Raw genomic sequence first — 24,896 nt, 5'->3', positions numbered from 1 at the left:
ATGAAATGACATGACCTGACCAATGGTAACATCCCAATCGAGACATTCCCACGACTATAACATGACTATGATAGTGAGATGATATTAGACTTCCACCATGACATGACCAGTTCTAACAAGAGCAGGACCATGACATGGCTGTTAAGATAGTATGACCACCTCAAAACATCACTGACCATCATAAAACCACAAAATGATTATAGAAATGAAATGACCAATGGTAACATCCCAATCAAAACATGACCAAGACTATGACATGACTATGATAGATGATTTGACAAAGGCTTCAACTACGATTAGACCACAACATGATTATAATAGTGACATAATATTAGACTTCCACCATGACATGACCAGTTCTAACAAGAACAGGACCATGACATGGCTGTTACGATGATATGACTATTACCATGACATGACAATCACGTTGACAAGATGAGACGTGTCAGTAAACTTTACCACAACCTGATGCTAAGACCCATCAGAAAAGTATGCACTGGCGAAACGAGTGAGACATCTATTTTCTTTTATAAAAAAAAAGATGTACCACTGCACATCTTTATGGACAAAGAAACCCAAAGTATAAAGAACTGAAAGAGTAAACATACCTCAGTTATATACGGAGAGAACCGGCTTAGAAATAGCTTGTAATTGTTTTGCTTTTCTCTTTTTCTCTAAAAAGAGTAGAGATGCAGTGAAAGAAGTACTGTTTCTGAAAAACTGTGCATGGGAACAAGTAGAGGAAAAAAAAGAGACAAAGTAAACAGAGAGACAGCAATTAAAGTAAAGATAAAAGCTGAAACCACACGAAACCGGTTCAGATTGTGAGACATTGTTCGCTCTATTGCCAAAGACAGGCAGCAACACTGAAACTCGGGTCAGAGTGCGTGGATGATTTATATCTTTTGAACATTTGGAGATCATTTTTGTAAATGCCCGTTCTTCATGTCTGTGTATGGATGTGTGAGCAGGGAACATCACAGGCAAAGGTAAATAACCGCAGAAGCAATTTCACAGCATCTGCGTAGGAGAATGAGTTTGAACAAAAATCACAGGAGGCACATATAGACAGCGAGATGAGAAAAAAACCGAAGATTGTTGTTTGCTGATAAATACCACCAAAGAAAACTCAAAGTACTTCCTTATTTGGGAAATACTTCCTCAGAAATTATAAAACACAAATACTGAGGGTGTTGTCAAACTTATTTTAACTCTATTTTATGAAGCTTATTTGGGAAATGTGTGTCAACAATAAGATGATAGTAAAACTGGCTTTCCTTTTTTTTGTCTTTTTTTTTTTGAAAAGCAGCAGGAGCAGCTGAGAGTCTGCTATTGATCTATTTTTAGGGATATTCAGATGAGCTGCACTTGATTAGTTTCAGTTGAAAGGCTTTTTTTCTGTGCAAAAAGGGTGGAATGTGACAAAAAACTTCTAACAATTCTAACAAATAAAGTCTAGAAAATTCAGGAAATGTAATATTAATCAAGCCCTGAGTTGGACCTGCTTTTGCGGTTAGGATAGGCTCCAGCAACCCTTATGATCTTGAGCTAAAAGATGGATATTTGACAGTTCCTACAGATAAGCGTTAGTATTTTTTTTTCTTAGATGAGTCATCCAGATATAAAGAAAAAATATCTGCAAATGTGCCCTTTATATCCTGCCCTCTATGGACCGCATTGATTAAATACTTAAACAGACTTTAATTACTCGTCAGGTCTTCTTCAACCAAGTGGGATCTCTTGGAGGAAAAAAGACTTGTCTAAGGGCTTCTTTAGTTCAATATTTGTACAGAATACACAGAGAGAAATGAAATAAAAAAATAAGGGAGTGGGTGTCTTAACCAGTGGAGCGGTGAACGTTATAGAAAGAAAAAGAGAACATAAAACAGCAAATTCTTTATTTTCCAACATCTCTGGATTCGGTGCACTGATGCTTCAAGGGGGAGTGAGATGAGAAATTGACAGTTAAAGATTTTCAATTCTTCAGCTGAAGAAATGACAGCTTCTACATTAAAAAGTTAGATTGGTTGTGTGAGAAAATGTGCCTTAAATACAGAGTTCTCTCAAAGACGAGGTTTGATTTATTATTTTACTTTTTAAGATAATACTGATTTTACTACATATTAGAATTTCAAATGAAATAAAACTTTTGTCCACTGATTCTCAAAAAGCTGTTCTGGTTTTAAATTTTAGTTTATTATTTAATTCATATTATTCCTCTTTTTATTGCCGATCTGTTTCGAACATTTTTAAGGTTGCTGGTTCACTTTACATGTGGGAGGTGAATACTTTTTTTATTACATGTTATGGTTGTATTTATTTAAAAGTAATTAATGAGTTTATATGAAAAGATGTTTGGAGTCCATGTACAATAAACTGACCCACAAACTCCAATTTTATTGTTCCATTTGAATGTAACAACTTCCAATTTGCTCTTAAAAATGTATAAATAACTTGACATAAATAACTACGTCTTAATCTGTGTGAAACAGTTAATTACAAACGTTTACAGGATTAATGGCAAACATAATATTTCCAATTGTTGCACCCCAATTGTCATTTCATTAAAAAAAAAAAAACAACCTTTACAACTTTTTTTGGACATAGAAATATTCAAAATTCTAACATTCAAAACCAAAAAAAAAAAAAACCAAATTGTTCTCTTAGATTAATATTTAGCATTTTGTCTGCACAAATTACTAGTAGTAACAAATAATAAAAAATGCTATTTGTGCCCCAAAATCCTATTAAGTGGACACAAAATACAAATTTATTGCTCATTTTTGCGCAAAAAATAAAAATTGTGGCCACAAGATGCTAATTAATGGACACAAAAGGCTTATTGGTGCACAGAAAAATACTAATTTGGGGCCACAATAATTAAATACTCATTTGTGCACACAACATACTATATTGTGTATTGAACTATATGTGTAGTAGTAACAAATAGTACAAAAATAATACTTTGTGCAAACAAAATGCTCATTTATGCCCAAAAATGCTAATTAAATTATCATTTATGCATACGAAAAACTAAATTATTGTCACAAAATGCTAAATTGTGCCCCAAAATCCTATTAATTGGACACATAATATTAATTCATTGCTCATTTTTGCGCAAAAAATAAAAATTATGGCCACAAAATCCTAATTTGTGCCCAAGAAGGCTAATTCATGGACACAGAAGGCGTATTAGTGCACAGAAAAATACTAATTTGTGGTCACAATAATTAAATACTCATTTGTGCATACAATATACTATATTGTGGCGAGAAAATGCTAATATTTGTTCATAAAATACTTATTAAATACTCTTTTGTGTACACAAAACACTAAATTGTGGTCACAAAATGCTAATTTGTGCCAAATTAAGCTGAAGAGTTGCCACAAAATGTTAATTAGTGCACATAAAATACTAATGTATACACAAAAGGCTAATAAATGGACATGAAATGCTAATTACTGTAGAAAAATGCTAATCTGTTCCCTCAAAATGCTGTTGAAATACTTATTTGTGCACAACACATACTAAATAGTGGCCACAAAATGCAAATTTGTGCCAAAAAATGCTAATAAGTGGAGAGAAAATTGTAATTTTTGTCAAAAAAAAATACTTATTAAATGCTCTTCTGTCCATGCAAAACAATAAATTGTGGTCACAAAATAATAATTTGTTTCCAAAAATGCTTCTAAGTTGCCATAAAATGCTAATCAGTGCACAAAAAAGCTAATTTCTGCCCACAAAACGCAAATGAAATGCTCATTTATGCACACCACATACTAAATTGTGGCCACAAAAGGCTTATTTCTGCACAAAAAAGAAAAATAATTAAATTAAATTTTAGGCTATAATGTATTTATTTATTAAAAATGTTTGAATGCCATGTCCATGTCCACACATTTACCAAGAGGTTTGACAATGTTTTATCAATTTTATTATATGATGTTTAAATAACTTACAATCAATAATTATCAATATTCTTGCATTTTAAGTACAGTAAATATTACAGTAATGTACTTTAGTGATATACAATCAACAATGCTCCTTCTCTGTACAAGCCTACTTTTGTTTTTGAGATAATTTCTTAAGTTTATCTGAACTTTACTGTGTCTTAGCCTAAATTTACTAATAGTTGCTAGTTCATTTGTAGCTAAAATAAATAAAAGTAATAGAACTTTTTTTTCTCCCTCACTTCTTCTATCTAACTTCTTAAGACTTACGGCTTTCTGCTGAAGCTGCTGCTGCAGCCAAGAAGAAAACATTATCTTGTGAAATGCGTTTAATCATACATTATTTTAAAGGTTAAACTCGAAGAGTGTACAGAATCTGTAATTAAATGAACTCTGCACAATCGCCTTTTTTTGACCACCTACGTGGTTATGCAAGCAAACTGAAAGACTTTATCAACTGTTTGGAGATAGAGGAAATTATTTCTTATTCTAAGCTCAGACTGTTACTATTGTTTTAGAGATGTTCTTATTTCTCATTTTAGGAGAATTAAAAAAAAATCCTGTAATTTTAAAACATATATTGGATTAGAAGCAAAGGAGATATTTAAAATAGCAGCAGAAAGATTCTACCTTTTGAAGAATGTTCAGTTTCCCCATAGACTCTCATTCTGTCGTCGGCCTCATTTATCTGCGTTAGAGGACACAGTAGCTCGGCCAAGATTAGATGGAGAGCACAAAAACAACATCCCTCCAAAAAACTGAGCTCCAACATCAAATAGAAATAATGGGTCAATTACCAAGCTTTTTTATTTATTTATTTATTCCTTACTAAGGTCTCTTTGACATAATTTGACCTGAAGCTGGCTTTTTTTCTTCCTTTTGTGCAAAGTGGTTTGCTGTTAAAGAAAAAGCTGACTAACTCTGATCAAAGCTGCGGTTCACTATTTAAGCTTTTTCATTTACCCAGAAACCCTTTGAGCCTTTGGTTGGAATTCTGGGTACATGAACACATTTTGTTCTTATTATTTATTTTCTTTTTAGTTATTATATGACATTTTAAATATATGCAGACAGAGTTCTATTGGTCTCTCCATAAATAACCTTGGGTCAAGGCCATCTGTGAAACATGTCTTAATGTCAAATGTATTACTGGAACTTCAGCAGATGCTAAATCATCTTTAGCTGATCCATTCTTTCCCTAGCAATGACTGGGATAGGCTCCAGCAACCTCATAAGAGATTAAGCAGCATTAATTAAGTATCCAGGCAGCAAGTGAGCCCCAAACTATTTAAAAGTGGGCAAAAGAATTGGGCCCAACATGTGCACAGTTTTCGTGGTGGCGCCAACTGTGTTTGTCCACATTGACGTAAGTGAGCACTCAGTGGCTCGCTATGCTAGTCAGCCGCACGGTGAACAACGGAGCTTGCTAGCTCAATACAGTGGAGCTAAAAACCTCCACACAGCAAAGTTTGCTAGCTTGCGGAGGTCCCTAGATCGCTACAGATGAGTTTGCTAGCTTGATACAACGGAGCTCGCTAGATTGCAACAGATGAGCATGCTAGCATGCTAGAATGGAGCTCGCTAGATTGATAAAGTGAAGCTTGCTAGATCACTAGAGATGAGCTCATTAGTATGCTACAGTGGAGCTTGATACAATGCCGGTCGCTAACTCGATGCACCGGAGCTTGCTAGATCGCTACAGATAAGCTCGGTAGCATGCTACAATGGGACTCACTAGCGCAATACAGTGGAGCTTGCTAGATCGCTACAAATGAACTTGCTAGCTTGATACAGAGGAGCTTGCTAGCTCAATACAATAGAGTTCGCTAGCTCGATACACCACAGCTTGCAAGATTGATACAGATAAGTTCGCTAGCATGCTACAATTGAGCTCACTAGCTCAATACAGTGGAGCTCGATAGCTCGATACAACAGAGCTTGGTAGCTCAATACAATGGAGTTTGCTACAAAGAAGCTCGCTAGGTCGCTACAGATGAACTTGCTAGCATGCTATAGCAGAGCTTGCTTGCCCAATACAATGGAGCCCGCTTGACATAAGGTGGACAGGATTTCAAGTCTGCCATGGACACCACTGAAGATGACAAATCCTATCTGTGTGGTCCAGATGACCCCACTTTTAATGTAAACATGCCTAGGATAGAACAAGGATTAAGCCAATGTGGACAAACACAGGTGGGATCACCATGGAAACTGTGGATAAACTCATTGAGTAAATGTTTATTTCTACAGCACATTTCCCAGATAAAATCACAAAAGTAAAATCCCATAAAATGACAAGCAGTCATACACATATTGCAGACAAAAATAAAAGCCAGTAAAAGGAAATAAAAGACAAAAATAGATGAACTAAAAGCTCTTCTGAATGAAAACGTCTCGACCTGACTTTTAAAACCATCAATGGAGTCGATCTGCCGTGCTGACAAAGGAAGGTCGAGGAGCAAAAGCTTAAAAGGGAAGGTCTCCTCTGGTTTTAGAGCAGATTTTTGGAAGTTCAGACAGAATTTATAGTATGAAAGTGGTCTATATATCATCTATTTTTTGAGCTTTTAAGTGTATTATAATGTATTTCCTTGTGAAAAACAACTCCAAAGCAATATTTAAATCAAGTCACGCATCTGAGCATCCCTTTAAGACTCTGTGTTCTGAGCACCAGCCCCTCCCAATCCACAAAAACGGTTGGGTGATGTCACAAAATTGGGAACAGCCTCTTCCAGGAAGAGTCTGAGCTTCTAGCTCCGCCCCCAGGCTACCACACACACACCCACTTCTCTGAAAAACACTATATTTCATATCTTTGCAAAAGTTTGAAAGTTGTTTGTTTTTGTGGGCGAAATGCAGAGATGCTGCCGAGGACGCCATGAAATGGACCACACCCACAAGGAGCGAAAGGCGGAGCCTAAGAGATTTCAAATTTCAACTACAAAGCTTATTTGTTCTTCCTGTTAATTCATTTATTTTTAAGAAAAGTTTTAGTTAAAAAAAAGTAAAATTGCTGTCTAATTCTCTTACTTTTTTGCCACACTGAGGTCAAAAAGGTCAAACTACTTTATTAAGGTCAAAACCGTGAAAAGTTTCCTGTTTTTAGATTCACCTATTTGTCTTTTTTAACAGGTAGCTTCAATGTTTTTCTGAAATAAAGATTCTAAATGAGAAGCCAACACAGTTGCCTTGATAACCTAAAAATCCCCACAAGATATTGCGGTTGAGGAATGACGTTTGTGTTCGTTCGCTTCATAGTAATATTTCCCAGAAGCCCTTGTGTTATTTCCCAGAAAGCAAAGTCTTCATCTCATTTCAGTTTTTAATATTGCTCCCTCTCATCTAAGTGACACACACTAGAATGTGTGTGTTTAACAGAAAAAACACGAAATAATTAGAATAAATTCAAGTGGTGGAAATTAAGCAGAAACTCATTCCTCAGAGTCTTTTAGAAAAACCCTCCAGAGGGACTTATTGGCAGAGCTCCTTTGTGATTTCAGTTTCGCTTGGGTAATGTGTGGGCGCTTCTTCTCCACCGTCTTTTAAAGGCAGAGTCATTCACAAAGAGCACAATTGCTTATTGTTGTAGAAAGAAAACATTTTGTCAGCAGCTTTAGAAAGTGGAGACTGAAGGTTTCAATCCTGAATTCAATGCACCTTCATTTAGTCTTTTACTGCAAAAACCTGAACATCCCAAAAAAAAAAAAAATCATCTTTCGATCATCTTTTTATCTATAGATCTTTTTCATGTGATGTCAGTCATATTGCCGTATATTGACTGTATATTGACTATTGACTTCTGGTTTACAGGTTTAAACCGATAAATCTGACTGCTGAACGCTATTTAAGACAATTTTATGTAAATAATAAAATATAACCTTAATATTGTCCATACGAATTTGGGGAAGCAGCTGTGTATGGAGAGAAAATGGTCTTAGTTGATTTGTGTGCGCATAAATATTGATTTGTATCTCATCCAAACTACGGAGCCCCTAAAGGGACATCGGAAAAATAAAATTAAAGTTAGAAAAAAATAAATTACTAACCGGTCCGCACCACTTACTATCTGGTGTGCACCAGATAGTAAGTGGTGCGCACCAGTTATTATTTTTTATTTATTTTTTTTCTTAACTTTAATTTTTTTTCCGATGTCCCTTTAGGGGCTCCGTACAAAACATTTTATGCATAACTTTTCTTTTGTAATTTTTGTACATATCAACGCACAATTATAAGTAAACACAGTTACACACAAAATGTGTTGTATGAGCTACAATTAAAAAATTACACAAAAAAAAAAAATCAAATTAGGCTATATTCTCTCCATAGATGTGAAAGATTATCCATTTGTATTATGACTTGTGAACGATCTAAGAGAAGGAAAAAAAAATACACTTAGGTAGAACATATATGAAAAAGATATTTTAAAAATGTTCGTTAAAATTGATATGGTTACTTTTTATTATTTTCGTAAAAATTGGATTAAACAAGGTTCACCTGTAGATTTTACTGGTTTAAACCCATAAACTGGAAGTAACTTTACACTTTAAAAAATTATGTATTTTTAAGGTAGTTTTTGCAGAGCATCAGTAGTAATTTACCCTTAAATTGTGGAGTAAGCGTGCCTCCACTTCCCATCATCCCTTTGTTTCAACTCTTTCCCACTAGCTCACAACCCCAACCTAACATTACTGCTGCAACAACAAAAATGGCGGGCAACATCAGAGGAGCTACATCCAGCCGTACAGTTTTGATCCAAAATCCAGCTCAGACGAGAAAAAAAAAGATGTTCATGAATCCATTTGTCTGCAAGTGGATCAGAGTAGATCTTGTAAAGCTTTTATGTCACATAAAGACTCTTTTTCAAATAACATTTTTTTGTCTGCTCCAGATTCACCACAATTTGAATAAATAAATCCAGAAATGCAATTTTAAGAGGAATTTTCTTTACATACGTCCTCCATCATCACAAAAATACCACAAGAACATGCTAAAAACACCAAAAACACATTTTCTCATGGAGGTGGGTTATTAATGACTAATCGTGAATAGGAAAACATCCATCAAAGAGCTTAAAAAAAATCTGTTATATATAGTTAAATGAATAAAATGTCTGCTTCCCTTTAGTTTTTCTAAAAGACTGAAAGAACCTTCATAGAACTTTTGGTTTTTAATTGAAAAGAAGCCAAATGTTTGCTGAGATTCAGCCATCTTCATAATCCCAGAGAATTCTGCCAGCTTTATGTTCAGTAAACACAAGGTCAAGGAACCCGCATTGATTGTATACAAGCTGAATGAGTCATGGTTTGCTTGTTTTATGGAAGGGTACTTGTAATACAGTCATAACTGTGTTTTATTCAAAGCCTCTCTGGGTGTCTTAGCGGTCAGGGCTGGCAGGAGGGATTCTCTCTGCCCCCTCCCTCCTGAAAGTGAAATGAGCAGCAGAAGATGATAAACAGGCCAACATGATGGATGAGGGCCGGAGGAGGATCTTTCAATCAATCTGTCATCTGCAGTTCCTGTCTCATCTGTGGGAAACAGGAGTGATATCACGGTCGATGCTGCAGGGCTTCTGTCACTCAGACGTGTGTTCATGTGATTATATGGCCACGCAAAAACACATACTGTAAAAAAAAGTTGAGCTGGAACTATGTTTTTGTTTTCGATGAAGTTTTGATTTGGAAAATCTGGTTTTGTAACTTTTACATAGATTTTCTGTACCCTTTATAATTTTGTTTTAACTTGAACCAGGGGCGGACTTACCATTAGGCAAAGGTAGACGATCATCTGGGGCCCCCTACAATCTGGGTGTCACAAACAGGTAGACAGCTGGTTCCACATGCAGCAGGTTCATTAGTTCAGACAGTAAGTAAGCACTGCGAAGAGTCCACAAAACTATCAATCACAATCATGGGATCATCCAAAATAGACTAGAGTTGTCATAGTCCATGTGAGAGGACAGGCAGCAGGGTCCAGATAGAAACGCTCGGTAATGCAGGCAAGGTGGCACAAACAATACTTCGCACTGAGTCAGGCTCTGTGCAGTGCTCAAGTGTTATGTGGGTGATTGGCAAATGAGAACAAGCTGAGCTGCATCTGGGGAGTATGCACTGGGGTTGCTGGGAGATGTAGTCTCAGTATTATGGAGATGGCTCCCAGAGGTGAAGATAGAGCTCTGACTCCTCACACTAGAGACCTCAAGCTGAACATTTAACAAAAGTGTCTAAAATGCATTTTAGGCTTTTTATTATTATAAAACTTGGTCACAAGCAACATCCCAAATCACTAAAAGTGGCACAAGACTGATCATGTAAGTGTTTCGTCCTCCCACGTCCCTCTGAAGCAATGGTATATTCCAGTCAACAGCAAGTCAAGAGAATGTTTTTGGTGACAGTGCCAAGACTCGCAGACTCGCATGGGGGGTCCATACTCCAGGCTTTATGGGGGTTCCCCCATCCAACCCACAAAGATTTTTTCCATTTGGATAAAGTGCTACATTTTGTATCTTGCAGTTAGTGTTCTAGGAATACGGGGTCTGGGGCCCCCCTTCTAAGAACCGTTCTATTTGTATGCTGTTTCCTCAGCTTTAGGGCTGCAAACAGTGATGAAGAGGATGAGTGAAGCCCTTAGTGATGAGGGTGCTTTTCCTGATCACTGATTGCCTGTACAGTTTCACTAAGGAGTTCTGAGGTGTTTGCTGGCCTGATTTAATATTCTAGTGAGCGCGGTTTGGTGGCTTAGCGTAAGAAAGTGAAACCAGGAGGAGATGTATCTGAGGATGGACTCTAGCATTAGATAAAATGCCCTTCTTTACATATAAGGATCATAATTTTCATGAAAGATAGAGCCTTTTCTTTAAACAAAGCTTGCATGAACTGCTCTCTATGACTGTATTTAAAACAGTCCACCTGCTCCACCTACTGGCCATGGATGACTGCGTTTTCCTCCCTTTGATTCTACACAACTCCTTTGTTTTGGACATACTGAGTTAATCCACAGACCATAGTACGGACCTTGTGTTGGTACTGTGCCAGGTCCTGGATGTTTTTCAGTTGTGCTACATGAATCGCATCATCCACATAGTTTTGGAAGGCTAATCCTTCTGTTTTGCGGATGTTGATGGAGGAAAGAGCAGGTGACAACACTGGGAAGTCGTGGTCATCAGCACCAATTGGGATCAACTTTACACACACGTCACATAAAAACTCCCTACTTCATAAAATAGCGATGAATAACGCTGAAACAATATAGTGTTAGTAAAAGTACTGGCAGCAGATTAAAAGTCTGAGTTTGGAAGCTTGGTATTCTGTTGCTTAGTGACTGTCTGGAAGCATGAGGCGTGCATCCTCTGTGCCTCATGGGGGAAACTGAAGTGGGTCTAATTTTTTGGACGGTTTAGACATCAGTTTCTTGGCCACGACCCTCTCTACGCAGTTACACAGGATTGAAGTCAGGACAATTGGTCTGTAGTTTTTCATGTCCCTTAAAAGATCCACTCCAATGAAGATTATGCTTTTATTAGTAGTAGGGATGTAAGAAAAAAATATTTGCTGATATATCCCAATATTTAATCTGGCGATAGTTGTATCAATTAAAACTGCTGACAAGGCGATATTTACTTAATTATTTATGAGCGTCCTTCAGCATCTTAATTTTATTTTCCACCTAATTCCATGAACACTAACATTGGATAAGCTACATTTAGCCATGTTGTTATTATCTATTTCCTCAATCCTACTTTTAGAACCTTATTGATTTAGGCACAATCATTCTAGTTTTATTCCTTATACTGGAAATATTTAGTTTTGGAAATCAGACAATATTGTCTGTTCTCTATAGGAATAAATGTTTCTTAATTTACCAAAATAAAAGCACCATGCATTTGTGGGTAAAAGCAACTTATGTATGAGTTACAGTTGCAGTGCTAAGCGTGGTGATCATTAAAAATAATTTTAAAAAAAAATAACAAATTTTTTTACCATGTATTCATATAGTCAGGTGGAGTTTTTTCTAAGTCATACTCATTAAAAAATAATGAAAAAAAGGTTCTGATACAATCTTGTGATATATCACGATACATATCGTAGCTATGCATCACAATATGTATCGTGATACATAGCTACGATATGTATAGTATCAATTTTATTGTCTCGTAATTTGTACATTTTATTAATGTTTGTATGTACTTGTATGTATTTTAGTGTATTTTTATTGTTGATTCAATGTTTTCGGTTGACATTTTAAACATCTGTCCAGGGACTACAAATGAAAAATAGCCTCTACGCTAATTCTGGCACATTGCATTTATGCTTTGTCCTTGAAGACTACACAGATGTTTGGATTTGGGATAAAAATGACTTTATCATAATTAAAAGACCATTCGGAAAGCTTTTAAAGTAGTTCAAAAGAGGATTCAAGTGGGTCTTTAGGAAGAGGGATGGTGGTTGACTCATCTAGGAACCGTGCCATAGTCCAACCACCGTCCAGAAGTTGCAGGAAGGGTCGGGTGAGGCCTCCAATGAGTTACTTTGACAGCTCTCTTGTGTTGCAGCAACTGTAAATGAATGTTTCAAATACAAGGACAGTAAAGGAGGAAAAGTAAACACCCACTCCTGCCTCATAAACAACGTTGGTGAATCTTTCAGTCCTAACTCATTCAGTTGATGCACAAAGACGATGTCATGGAGGGACTATGTGAATAATGAGCGATGATCCAGATGGGATGAGAGAAAACCATCTGCAAGGTCACTCCGAAAAACACTAGAAAGTGGCAAATGGTATCAGAATATTTTTGGAAGATAATTGGATGAACCATCTGCCTGTCATAGCAATTTCTCTACAGAGCCAAGAGGAAAATTGTAAAATGAGCAAGAACACCTTAAAATATTTCTTATTTCTCTGAAGCTCAGAAGTCACTGCAGTTCATATTTTTAATGACAGAAAAAACTTTTCTTAAAGTAAATAAAGTTTTGGATCTTCAGGTGATAGATACTGAGAGCCAAACTGACAGGAAGCACTAATACTTTGCACTACTAACCACTACTATAGATGTTAAACATTCAAAAAGTTTGGATAGTAAAGTTCACTGCATCAAATAATTGACAGAATATTCACAATTTTTGGAATATTTATGTTTTTTTCAAATGCTTTGGTAAAATACACTAAACAATGTGTTTTAATCAATTTTTTTTATGAGATATAAATGGTATTATTATGAGACGTTGGGCGATTTGGTAAGTTTTTGCTCACAACAATATTAGCTTAAGATATAAAAATGTTGACATGAATATTTGAAGAAAAAGCATATTTTGTCTCTAATTGGATCCACACATTTTTAACACTGTTTAACTGTATTATAAAGAATAGACTGGAAAAGTTGCATTATCTGTGATAATGCTTTTGCTGAATGTGGTTGGTAAAAATGCTGAAGCTGTTCGCTGAAGAAATTTTATTTATTCTCTTAATGTCATGAATGTGCTGAATGTTTTGATACAAAATTTCCATTATTTGCAGAAAGAGCGCAAAGCATTTAAAGAATTTCATTAAAAAAAAAACACAGTGTTTCTAAAATATTAGCTTAAATTCAAATTAGCCAAAAAATCTCAGTAGATGCCAACTTAGCCAAAAAAGCTAGCACATTGCTAAAATACTACCTAAACTCCAAATTAGCTCAAAAATCCTCTTTAGATGCCAAATCAGCCAAAAAAGCTAACACATTGCTATAGTACTAGCTTAACTCAGAATTAGACCAAACAACCTCAGTAGATGCTAAATTAGCCAAAAACGTTAGCATTATGCTAAAATATTAGCTAAACTCAAAAATAGCCCCCAAAAATCCAATTAGATGCCAAATTATCAAAAAATATTAATATTAGCATGTTGCTAAAATATTATCTTAACTCAAAAATAGCCCCCAAAAACTAATTAAATGCTAAATTATCCACAAATATTAATATTAGCATGTTGTTAAAATATTTGCTAAACTCAAAATTAGCCTCAGTAGCACTGATGTCTTTAACATGCTGAACGTTTTTATTCCGATATTGTATAGGTTTGAAAGTGTGCAAAAAAATTGATGAATTGTATAAACAAGAAAAAAAAATTGAAAAAATTATTTGTAAAATTGAAGAAAAAAAATGTAAAATTTTGAAATGGATGTGAACATTAACAATACTAAAAGTATAAGCATGGATTTCCTGAACATGTTGAATGTTTTAAATTGTTGAAAATTGAAAAATTACTATTCATTTCAATGGGGCTGAAAAATTGCATAAATTGTATAAAATCGTAAAAACTGGGAAGTTTACAAAAACCAAAAATACAATTGATATGTTGAACATTTTGATACCAAGATCGCAGAAATTGCTTTTATTTACTATTTATTGATTATTTTTTTACAGTGTCACAATGTGGAGTGCTACATTTACCCCATTGAGCTACGGCCATCTCTTGTTTATCCTTTTATTTTTTTATTGACATGATAATCCCAACATCTAAACAGTCTTTTTCCTCCAGGGACAACAATTAATATCTAAAGCAGCTACGGACTTCTGCAGCTTGATTCCAGTAATTAGCAGCTCAGAGAGCTCCCCTTCTCCCTCTGCTGTGCAGCTCAGACACACTCAGGCAAACAGAAGAGTGGATGTGCTTCCAGGTCAAGTGAAGCAGATGGTGCTTGTATGAATTCCTTGCATTCTTGAGTAAACAACTTACATTGTCATGTCACCGTTGCATCGATGGGGAGCATTTTTTATTCACCATTTCTTCTGATTGATCTGTCCAGGAACTACTAAGCACTGCAGCAAAAAAAAAAAAAAAATACTAAATCCGACCTTACTGTACATCTGTGTGATCTGAATAATTAAACCAGTTTAAGGCTACTGCTTTAAATATTTACAAGGTGATATTTAAACGCCTGCTAGCTTACCTGTGTGCAGGTGTAGCAACAAGAGGAGATTGAAGGACAGGAGTTCAGATAGCAGCTGGATAACAAACAGAAGAGATTTGTCTTTTGACACACATCCTCTCTGTAGTGGTGTGGTCTCTCTTCATCCTGATCATATGACTGTTCTATGTGGTTTCAAACATTTGTTAGTAGCTACTTTTTTTAAATGGGATAAAAGCAAGCTAAATCGTGAACTTTTTATGGTGTTTTGTGTTTTTTAAGACAAAAAATGTTATTATTTTAGCAGTTTGTGTTATGTATGAATGAAAAGTGCTTTATAGATAAAGTTTGATTTGATTAATACCACTGACTGTATATAGAGCACTGGAATGTGATTTAAATTAAAACAAAATATGCAGTTTTAATTGTAAATTAAAGCCAAGCGGCATTGTAGCACCCGCCCTCTGACTGCCAATGCTGCCCTCGCCACTCATCTTTGAACCAACTTCACTTGCTAAGCAGGAACTAAGCACCCCCGACTCCCCTTTCTCTTCCTGTAAGGCTAGTTTGAGCTTTATGCGACAAATTGATGTAAAAAAACACTTTCTTTTTTCAAAATGGGGGTTTTTCTGTTGGCTTTATCTCCATAGCAACCGTTTAATGCTTTGCTCGTCGGGGATACCGAACAGATTGACATGAGTTTCAGAAGAATCGGCAAAAGTAAAGTTTGGAAATCTATGAAAATCCCTTGGACGAGGTTTCGAAATTCAAGATGGCGGCCTCTTCCCAAAGTCAAAGGTCAATGAAACTTCTGTGGTGATTGTGGACCTAAACTGGCGGCATGTGTGTGAAGTTTTGTTAAAGTTGCACCAACAAAAGTGTTGCTTTCCCTTTTTGTGTGAAAATGGTAAAAATCGTCAAATCTTGACAAACTGGCCGCCAAACTGTGGGTCATGTGGCCATCCCATAACAATTTAAAGACCATTTCAGCCCATTGTTGTTTGTAATAGTCTTACTTGATGTGATTATCTTGGGAAAAGGTCAGTGATTGCTGAAGGTTACATTGTTTTATATCCTGTAGGTCTGAGAAAAACGCTACAAGAACATGTTAAAAACACAAAAAAGACAATTTTCATTGGAGTGGGTCTAAACTTTTTTTTAATTTGCATCTATAGAGAGCAATTTCAATAATTTCTCTGATGAAAAGTGTTCAGGTGTTGAGATGACACTCATAAAATCAGCTCTATTTCCTCTGTGGCAATAAAGGAATCATAAGTTGTTTGCAGGATTACAAACTCATTACTGAGAAGGAAATGAAGGGAATATTTTACTTTGAGATTTATTCCTGACATCAAAGTTGAAAATTAGCACCATTAACCCAAATTAGGAGATGTTTCCACTGGAAGTAAAACCCCTTTCTATCGTCTGAAATTGGAAACTGATCTTTTTTGGAGTCTGGAATTCTGTGAGGGAAGTTTTAATGAACAGAGGTCAAGACTTTTTAAGGATTTTGAGGAAATTTGCTTGAACATGAAAGAAACATTGAACGCATTTATGTCATAGTGAGCTAAAACAGCAAAATCCCTGCAATCAACGCCATGAAAAAGTACCACAGTTCAACGTTAAAGATCCCCACTGATCAAAGTTGTGTTTTCAACATGTTCTTGTGGCATTTTCTGACAACAGAAGACATAAATTAACCTTAAAATGGAACTTTCGGGTATTTCTCGGCCTGAAAAAGCCCTTAGCTCAGCAGCAAAGATGAGACTCGGAGCGCCGCTGGGGTTCAAGCCGGGGAGCAGCATTGATTAACAACATCATCGCCTGGCGACGGTCCGCAGTGCAAACACATCGACGCGCAGGAATCCAAGGTTATTGCTGGATTCCTGCACTCTCAAGCACACAATGAATTTTTCAAGGCCTTGAATTTCCTTCAGGAAACAAGGATATTTTGTATTTTCTTTCACTGAGTTACTCTTCTTCAGTCAAAGTGAGCTCTAATCTTTTACCAGCTGACAATGTAAAGCAGAAAACAACTATTGAGGGATCAGGAACAAACGATTCCACTTTTTATTTAAAGAGGACTTCTATTTCTATTTCAGCTGAAGTGTGAGGAATGTTCAAACGCAAAGAAGCTGCAGAAGATGAAAAAAAAGATAGATCGCTGCAAGAAAAATGTCTTTTAATTGGATTAACCCCATAAAATCTCAGTTTTATATTTCAAATGGAACTTGGGGACATATAACAGAGCGTGAGGAGTTCAAATGCGTGGGAATTTCCACTCACGGCATACAGAGAGGGTCCAGAAATAAATAAAAATGAATAAAAACACACCGTTACAGATACACGGTGATGTAGAACTTAGTTGTCTCAATTCATACACTACAAATGTAAAATCTCATTTTTACTTTTTTCCAAGATATTTTATTAAGTTGTTATCTTTGCTTTTTACAACATGTTCTAAAAAAAAAATCAACCATTTTTGGTCTTGCTGGGATTTAGGAATAAACAAATTCTTAAAAATTTGTCCAAATTATTTTGCAACAAATAAATAAAACTTAGTTTAAGACTCAAAATAAATCAAATTGAACTGGAATTTTTAGTTAAGCTTCTAATTAATGTTAGATGGGCATTCATTGTCATTATTTTGGAAACAAAAATAGATATTCTGAATTCTAGTTTTAACTTTTATGAGAATTTATTAAGACCTTTTCTAATATATTTTGTGAGTCATTTCCACACATTACAGTTTTTTTTAAATCAATGTAATCAAAATGATCTATTGATACATAAAACCACAAAAAAATACAAACCATTTGCTTACAACAGGCAAAAAATATTTAAAATCAAACTATTGTAAGTTAATTTAGATATCTTAAATGCTATGTTCTCACCGGTCCCGGCAACATGCATTAAAGCAACCGCTTTCAGTGAAAAGTCTGTAAACATGGCTTCTGTGTTTACCTGAGAATCTGTTTTCGGGCTTCGTAGAAAAACGTCCATTGAATTGGCGTAGAATGTGAGTCTCCATTCAAGATCTCTGCTTTAGTGACGTATGGATGGCGTCCTTTTTAATTCACAGAAGTGCCAAACGTTTGTGATTCTTTCACAAATGTTTGTAAAAACAGTCCACAAGCCTGAGTGATTGATTCTATACACCTGTAGCCAGAACAAGTACTAGAACACCTGATTCTGATCATTAGGATAGGTGACCCAATGCTTTCTAGTGTACGCTAGTATGCTAAAAGTGTTCAAGAACGTGTGTATAATGTTATCGTAGCATAACTGTTTTTATTTTAGCTTATTTTTCTCTTTTCTGAATGTTTGTGTGGAATTTCTCGTTTCAAAATTATGTTGTTTTATTGTATATTCTGAAATGACTTGATGCTAAGGTATGGAGCTACATTGAGGCCAATATTATTTGAAACCATAATAGAGCAACTTAAAAGAAATATTGGGGTTTAGCCTAAAAAAAATGTGAAATGCCCGAAAATTTTCACTATTCTAAAATCAACTTAATTATTATCAGCTTCAAGTGTTGTTTTTTGGTTTTCAAAACTCAAAATTTCAATTTCAAAACTTTTGTTTTCAGTTTCAAATCTTTTTCTTTTTATTTCAAATCCTTTTTTCATTTTCAACTCTTTTTTATTTTCGCTTTTGAATCTGACCATTTCCGTTTGAAAACTTTTGGCCCTGTTTTGGTGCATTAGGGCGTGGCTAACACAAAGGACCAATCAAAATCACTGAGGGTGGTAACTTCACTCCTGGTGGCGAAATTTTCCGATTCAAAGCAAAGCAAACCCCAAAAAATGGATGATTTTATTTTATTGTTATTATTGGCCCGATGTTATCTTGCGCTCATGTCTAACTAGTATAAATTTGACAAAATATATTTCTATGGAGGGTAAAATATTGAAAGTTATTTAAGGTTCAAGCTGATTTATTCTGGAATAATATTCATGTTCTTTTTTAAATTCATAAATATGTTAAAAAGTTATGGCTTTAAAGTTGTAAAAATTGGCATTTTGCTAGTTTTCGGGACTATTTTGGCATTTATGAAGATTTAGGCTGTTTGGAGTTTAGCTAAAATGTCAGCTAAGTGCTAGCTGTTTTAGCTCATTTAGACTTTTTTCAATTTTTTAGCCTATTTTGGAGTTTAGCTAATATTTTAGCTACATGCTAGCTGTTTTGGCTAATTTAGGCTTTTTAACATTTTTTTAGAATGTTTTGAAGTTTAGCTAATATTTTAGCTACATGTTAGCTTTTTGTTTTTGGCTAATTTAGGCGTTTTTTAAGTTTTTTAGGCTGTTTTGAAGTTTGGCTAATATTTATATGCTAGCTGTTTTGGCTAATTTGGGCTTTTTTCAGGTTTTTGGACTATTTTAAAGTTTAGCTATTTTCTCAGGAACATCCTAGTTGTTTTGGCTAACCTAAGTTTGTTTTTTTTAACGTTTTTTAGGCTAATATGGCATTTAGCTAATATTTTAGCTGGCTATCAGCTTCAGTGTTTTCAGCTATCAATTCCAGCATCTTCAGCGGCTAAATTCAGCTTACAGCATTCACACTAGCATTATCGCAGGTAATGATATATATCTAGTTCATAATTGTGTTTAGATTTTTAAAAATGTAGTTATCGAGTGTTTAATAAATGTTTATTCTGACCTACGTGTGTTTTGGATTTTGGTCCCCTGTGTGATTGAGTTTGACACCTCTGCTCTGAATCGTCCCCTAAGGTGTGATGTGAAAGTGTGGCCCTGTGATTGACTGGAGGACTGTCCAGCGCCCTTGTGACCCTGCACAGGACGAAGTGTGTTTAGAAGATAGAAGCACCTTCAGGGCGATCAGCTGACTCTCATCTTTATTTATCTGCTCTGGAAGTGAAAATCTCAACTTTTTGTGCCACTGCTTTCACAAAAAGCTCATTTTTAGATTACATTTTTGTGTCTCTTTGATTAAAATCCACTTCCTCTGATCATTTTTTTTCACCAATAGGGAAATCTATTCTCTGCATTTCTAATTCTGCAGCTGCTGAGACGCACACAGACGGGTTGGATGGATGACAGCACATTTTCACGTCGTGCTCAGTAGCTCGGATTTATTTATGAAGTATTGAACGTGCCGAGGAACTCTTCAGGCTTGTTCATCATCAGCTCGATGTTCTCCTGGTGGAAGCTGCATAACCAGCTCGTTCATCTCATATCCAGAAAACCGTCCCTCCAGCTAATCTGCTTTGTATTAGCGGGCTCGCCGTTTTCCCACACGTGGGCCGGGCTGTGGGTTGCTGTGGCACCTGAGCCAGAAGGCAGAGCGAGACGCTTGATTAATGCTGGCAGGACAGAGTTGACGTATGATAAACAAACTGGATGCCCAGTTGCTGTTGGAGGGCGCCGAGGGCCTCCCGCCATCTGGTGTGGAAACAACTTTCCTGCCGGATGTCTGACAGTGACAGAGAGCAGAACTGCTTGATTTTCAAATGAATTTGAAGAAGTTCTTCATGATCTCTGTCTTCTGCAGCAAACATTCTTCAATGAAACTCAGATTTAAGAACTTTATTGTTTATATGTAATTGGAAATGAAGTCAGGCATGAAGGGGTTAAAGATTGACATATGTACCATAAATTGTAAACACGTGTAAATCATTTACTGCCAAAATACTGCAGATTTTGAAGGAAACTAACATTGTCAGACAACACCCTCTGCTGGATTTTACAGTTCTGGACATGACATAAATTTTTTTTTTTAAAAAAGCTCCCTCAAAATAATATTTTTTTGCCATAAATTAGCATTTTGTGGTCACAATTAAGTATTTCTTTTGCATTACTTGGGTACAAATGAGCATTTAGCTTATTAGCAAAATATGATTTTGTGGCCACAAATTAGTATTAGGAGTAAAATAGTATCCCAGTCAGCTTAAGGCCAAGTGGGCCCCAATATGGTTGAAAATTGAGCAGAAAATGTTAGCACCACTTGATTTTGTCCCACCTGGTGGACAGCGAAGCTCGCTAGCTTAAAGAAAAGTTTGCTAGCATGCTACAGTGGAGCCCGCTAGCATGCTACAGTGGAGACGCTAGCTCAATACAGAAAAGTTCACTAGCATGCTACAGTGGAGCTTGCTAGCACCCTATTCTATCCACCAGAGCAAGCTAACCAATCAATTTTCTTTCCACTTTTAAACCACATGGGGCCCATTTGGCCTTGCTGGCTAGGATATTACTAATTTGACCGTATAAAATTCTAATTTGTGCCCATAGAACACTAATCTCTCTGCAAAAAATTATGTTTGTCCAAAAATGCTATTTTGTGCCCCCAAAAAATGCAATTTCTTGCCACAAAGTAGTATTTGCGCCCAAAAAAATACTAATTTGTGCACACAAAATAGTAAACTGTGCCCAGAAAAAAAAGAAAAATCAAATAAAATGCTAATTCGTGCCACGAAATGCTAATTGGTACCCAAAAAATGAATTGTAATTCCAGGTCACAAAGTAGTATTTGTGCACAAAAAAATACAAATTTTTGCACACAACACAGTAAATTGTGCTAAAAAAAATTGAAATAAATTGTTAATTTGTGCCCAGAGCATACTAATCTTTGCACACAAAATAGAAAATTGTGCCCAAAAAAAAAAAAAATAATAAAAGCAAAAATGTCAATTCGGGAAAAGAAAAAAAAAATCTGGCCACAAAATAGGAATTTGCGCTGAGAAAATACTAATCCGTGCACACAAAATAACAAACTGTGCCCAGGCAATTCAAATAAAAATGCAAATTTGTGCTCATAAAATAATCTCTGTGCATAAAATAGGAATTTGTGCCACATAAATGCAAATTTGTTCCCAAAAATGCAATTTCTGGCCACAAAATATGACATAAAGTACTAATCCATGCACAGAAAAATAGAAAGTTATGCCCAAAGATGCAAATAACAAGATAATTTGTGACCACAAATACTAATTTATGTGCATACAATTATTCTGCTACAAATTATTAATTTGAGGTAACATCTTCGCAATTTTCTTTCCGTCATGTTCAGAGCTCCGTAGAATTGTGGAAACAGACATTTTCTTGCGAAGGATTTTCACAGTTTCACACTAACAATCACGACTGCAATGCCGAATTCCCAATGTTTATGTGAGTTTAAAGTTATTAAAATCTAATATTTTATAGTTGCATACAGATAGCAATTAAAAAAAGAATATTTTGAAGAATATTAGGAAAGAATGTCTTCAATACCTGCACGGAGAGAAAAGAGAATGACAGAAATGAACCCCAACCAAACCATCGAAGAATAAACAACTAACATGAAAAACATTTATAACTTTAGACATTTACTTTAACTTCAGTTTTAGTTGGAATTTATTTAAATTCATTCCTTGACCATCATTAAATAATCCACATTATTTAATATTTTATTTCATTTCAATGCTTTAAAAAAATATCTAGTGTTCGCCTAATAAAATGTAAATTTTCAAAATGATATTCTGGTAGTTCCAGCTTTCTTCAGAGATAAAAAAAAAAGTCTTACAACAATTTTTACAAATATTTTTTTTAATTCATGTGGAATTCTCAAGATTTTAAAACCAGAAAAATAAAAACATAATACAACAAATGAGTCCAATACTGCAGAAGCTTCTCCTGGACACAGACAGGTTCATAGGTAATAAACAGGTTTATCCCCTCTCATCCGGACACCTAATACTTTTTAGTTCGCACGTAACATCTAAAACAAGACAAAGTCACGACACTTGGTCCCAAACAAGCAGAGGCACTGACCCAGGAAGTGTTTAAGATCCCCAAAAAGCTCAATACTAGTTTTGTGCACATTGGAGATTTGCAAAAAAAAAAATCTTTTAATGCCTTCAAATTAGAAAACCTAATTTTTGCTTTATTTAAAATTTTTCTTGACGTCTGAAGTCATTTCTAAGCCTAGAATTACATTAAAAACACTGAACATGTCTGAGTAAATATAAAACAGTATATTACATATTTATAGTGTAAAGGCAGCAATGATAAATGACAGACAGGAAGATAAAAAGAATAATTACAATTGTTCCCTAAAATGTTTCATTGGCAGAACATTAAAAACGGGTTAAAATATTAAACAGGAATCATTTAAACAAAATTGTACATGAATGCGACGCGAGGGTTTTTACAACAAATGAGATGATATCTATGACAGACATAGGAAATAGAAACAGGGTGTACAAAGTGACTTTTAGTTTGTTGTTTTTAGAACAAACCTTTACTTTTTTTCAGGTTCTTCTGCTTCCAGTTTGGCAAAGCGTTGAACTCAACTCGACTCATCTCCAGAAGTGTCTGCGGAAAGATGGAAATGAAGATTTGTGAGACATTTTTCTTTGTTTAGATCAAAGATGATTGATTATTACAACAAAAAGGATTATAAATACTTCAAAATAAAAGCCTTTAAACATTTTTTTTATGTAAAATGGTCATTTTTAGCCACATTTCTTTTTTAAACTGTCGTTTTCTAAGACATAGTTTTAGCAGAGCGGCTCAGTTGTGGGCGGGACTGCCACCCCGCCCCTCTTCCCCTCGCCATGAGCACAGAGCAGGGATCTTACATCACAAATACGCTCTTTTTCAAGCTGCAAAGACTCAGAAAAGCACTTAAGAGCCTAATTATCTTAAAATATGTCCTCCTTCATCAGAAACTTTTTAAAAAATCGAATTTTCGTTGTCTTTAAATGACATCTATTGTGAGTTGTTTTTCTTACAGAAGCTGTGACTGCGTTCTACCTTAAAGTCCTCATCAGACAGGTAGTCCTCGAGGCGGAGGGGGTCCACCCCTTCTGGCAGAGGCTTCCGGGTCAGCTCCTCAATGGAGTATTGCTGTTTGCTGAGCTTGGAGAGGGCTTCCCTCACCAGGACCACTCTAGTCTTTGAGCCTACGGCCTGTAAACACATTTAAAGAACAGTTTTTTTTTTAAATAAATAAATAAATTCAACATATTAACTTCTCTTTCCTACTACAAAATGAAGATCATCAACCTTCACGGGAATGCTGGAGTCCTTCTCCCAGTAGGGGAAGATGTTGGTGAACGTCAAAGGTTCACAGCCTGCTAGGACCAGATAGGCCTGAGGGGGGCGCCGAGGATTCTTCTCTATAAGTACATTAGAAATGAAAACACATCAGATATTGATTATTTTAAAGAAAATAAACTGGATTTTACATATTTTCATGAATAAGAGTAAACCTGACATTTTATTTACTTATTTTAACTTTAACTAAACACCAGTGAGAGAAGAAGGTGATTTAATGATTACGTTATGAAGTACGGGTGTAAGATAAATATTGGTATTTGGTAATACTTGTATCGATTTAAATCGATTAAAATACTTTACAAGATAACATTTAATAAACTCTCGACTTGACAGCAAACCACACCAAGCCTCTTTCAGCAGTTCTACACCAGTTTTTATAGGCTAGAGTTTAGCTCCTATTTTAGCAACATGCTAACGTTTTTGGCTAATTTGTTTTCTACCAGGGTTTTTTATAGGCTACAGTTTAGCTTCTATTTTAGCAACATGCTAACGTTTTTGGATAATTTGTTATCTACCGAGGTTTTTATTGGCTAATTTTGAGTTTTGCAAGTATTTAAAGTGTTAGTAATGCCCTGGGACAAAGCTAAAATAAGTATCCAGATATATTCCATATGTTCTAATGTATCAAAAATAACAAATAATTACCGTTGACAAACGCAGGTTTTTGTAAAATTTGACAAAATCAACGACAAATCACACTCGCATTTCGCCCTGCTTCAGAAACGGCTCGATTTGGGTCACGTGACGCGTTGACGTCACATGAGTGAGACAGCGCCAGCAGCAGAATGCAGGTGGACCCAGGGTGTCTGCAGATACATGTATGTGTGTGTGCTGCTGCAAAGTTGAATTCTATAAACATCGGTGTTATGGTCCAATGGAGTATTAGGGCCACCAAAAAAAATAAAAAATTAAAATGATGATTTTTAAAGTCGTAAATTTACGAGATTTACAATCGAAATGAGCCTATTGTGAATAAACACTGTGAGCAGAACCAGACCGACTAA

The 24,896-nt window shown here is 35.5% G+C and overlaps 1 protein-coding gene and 1 long non-coding RNA gene across 2 annotated transcripts in view; both read right to left on the bottom strand.

Moving 5' to 3' along the window:
• Positions 1 to 14,395: 14,395 nt before the first annotated feature.
• LOC118600195 lies at positions 14,396 to 18,609 on the bottom strand. The gene is made up of 2 exons (XR_004949770.1): positions 17,798 to 18,609; positions 14,396 to 14,930 (listed from the first exon to the last, which is right to left on the bottom strand). It is a non-coding gene; the product is annotated as an uncharacterized LOC118600195 (long non-coding RNA).
• Positions 18,610 to 22,359: 3,750 nt separating this feature from the next.
• Positions 22,360 to 24,896, bottom strand: part of svild (supervillin d) — a 52,934-nt gene continuing 50,397 nt past the window's right edge. The window contains exons 27-29 of the mRNA XM_024285039.2: positions 23,839 to 23,951; positions 23,587 to 23,742; positions 22,360 to 23,145 (exon numbers count right to left, since the gene is read on the bottom strand). Coding sequence (XP_024140807.1) covers positions 23,059 to 23,145; positions 23,587 to 23,742; positions 23,839 to 23,951 — 356 coding nt within the window. The 3' untranslated portion in view covers positions 22,360 to 23,058. The remainder of the gene's footprint in view (positions 23,146 to 23,586; positions 23,743 to 23,838; positions 23,952 to 24,896) is intronic.

The sequence above is a fragment of the Oryzias melastigma genome, linkage group LG19 (assembly GCF_002922805.2).
Source record: "Oryzias melastigma strain HK-1 linkage group LG19, ASM292280v2, whole genome shotgun sequence".
Taxonomy (NCBI): domain Eukaryota; kingdom Metazoa; phylum Chordata; class Actinopteri; order Beloniformes; family Adrianichthyidae; genus Oryzias; species Oryzias melastigma.
This window is presented reverse-complemented; position numbering and strand designations above follow the sequence as displayed.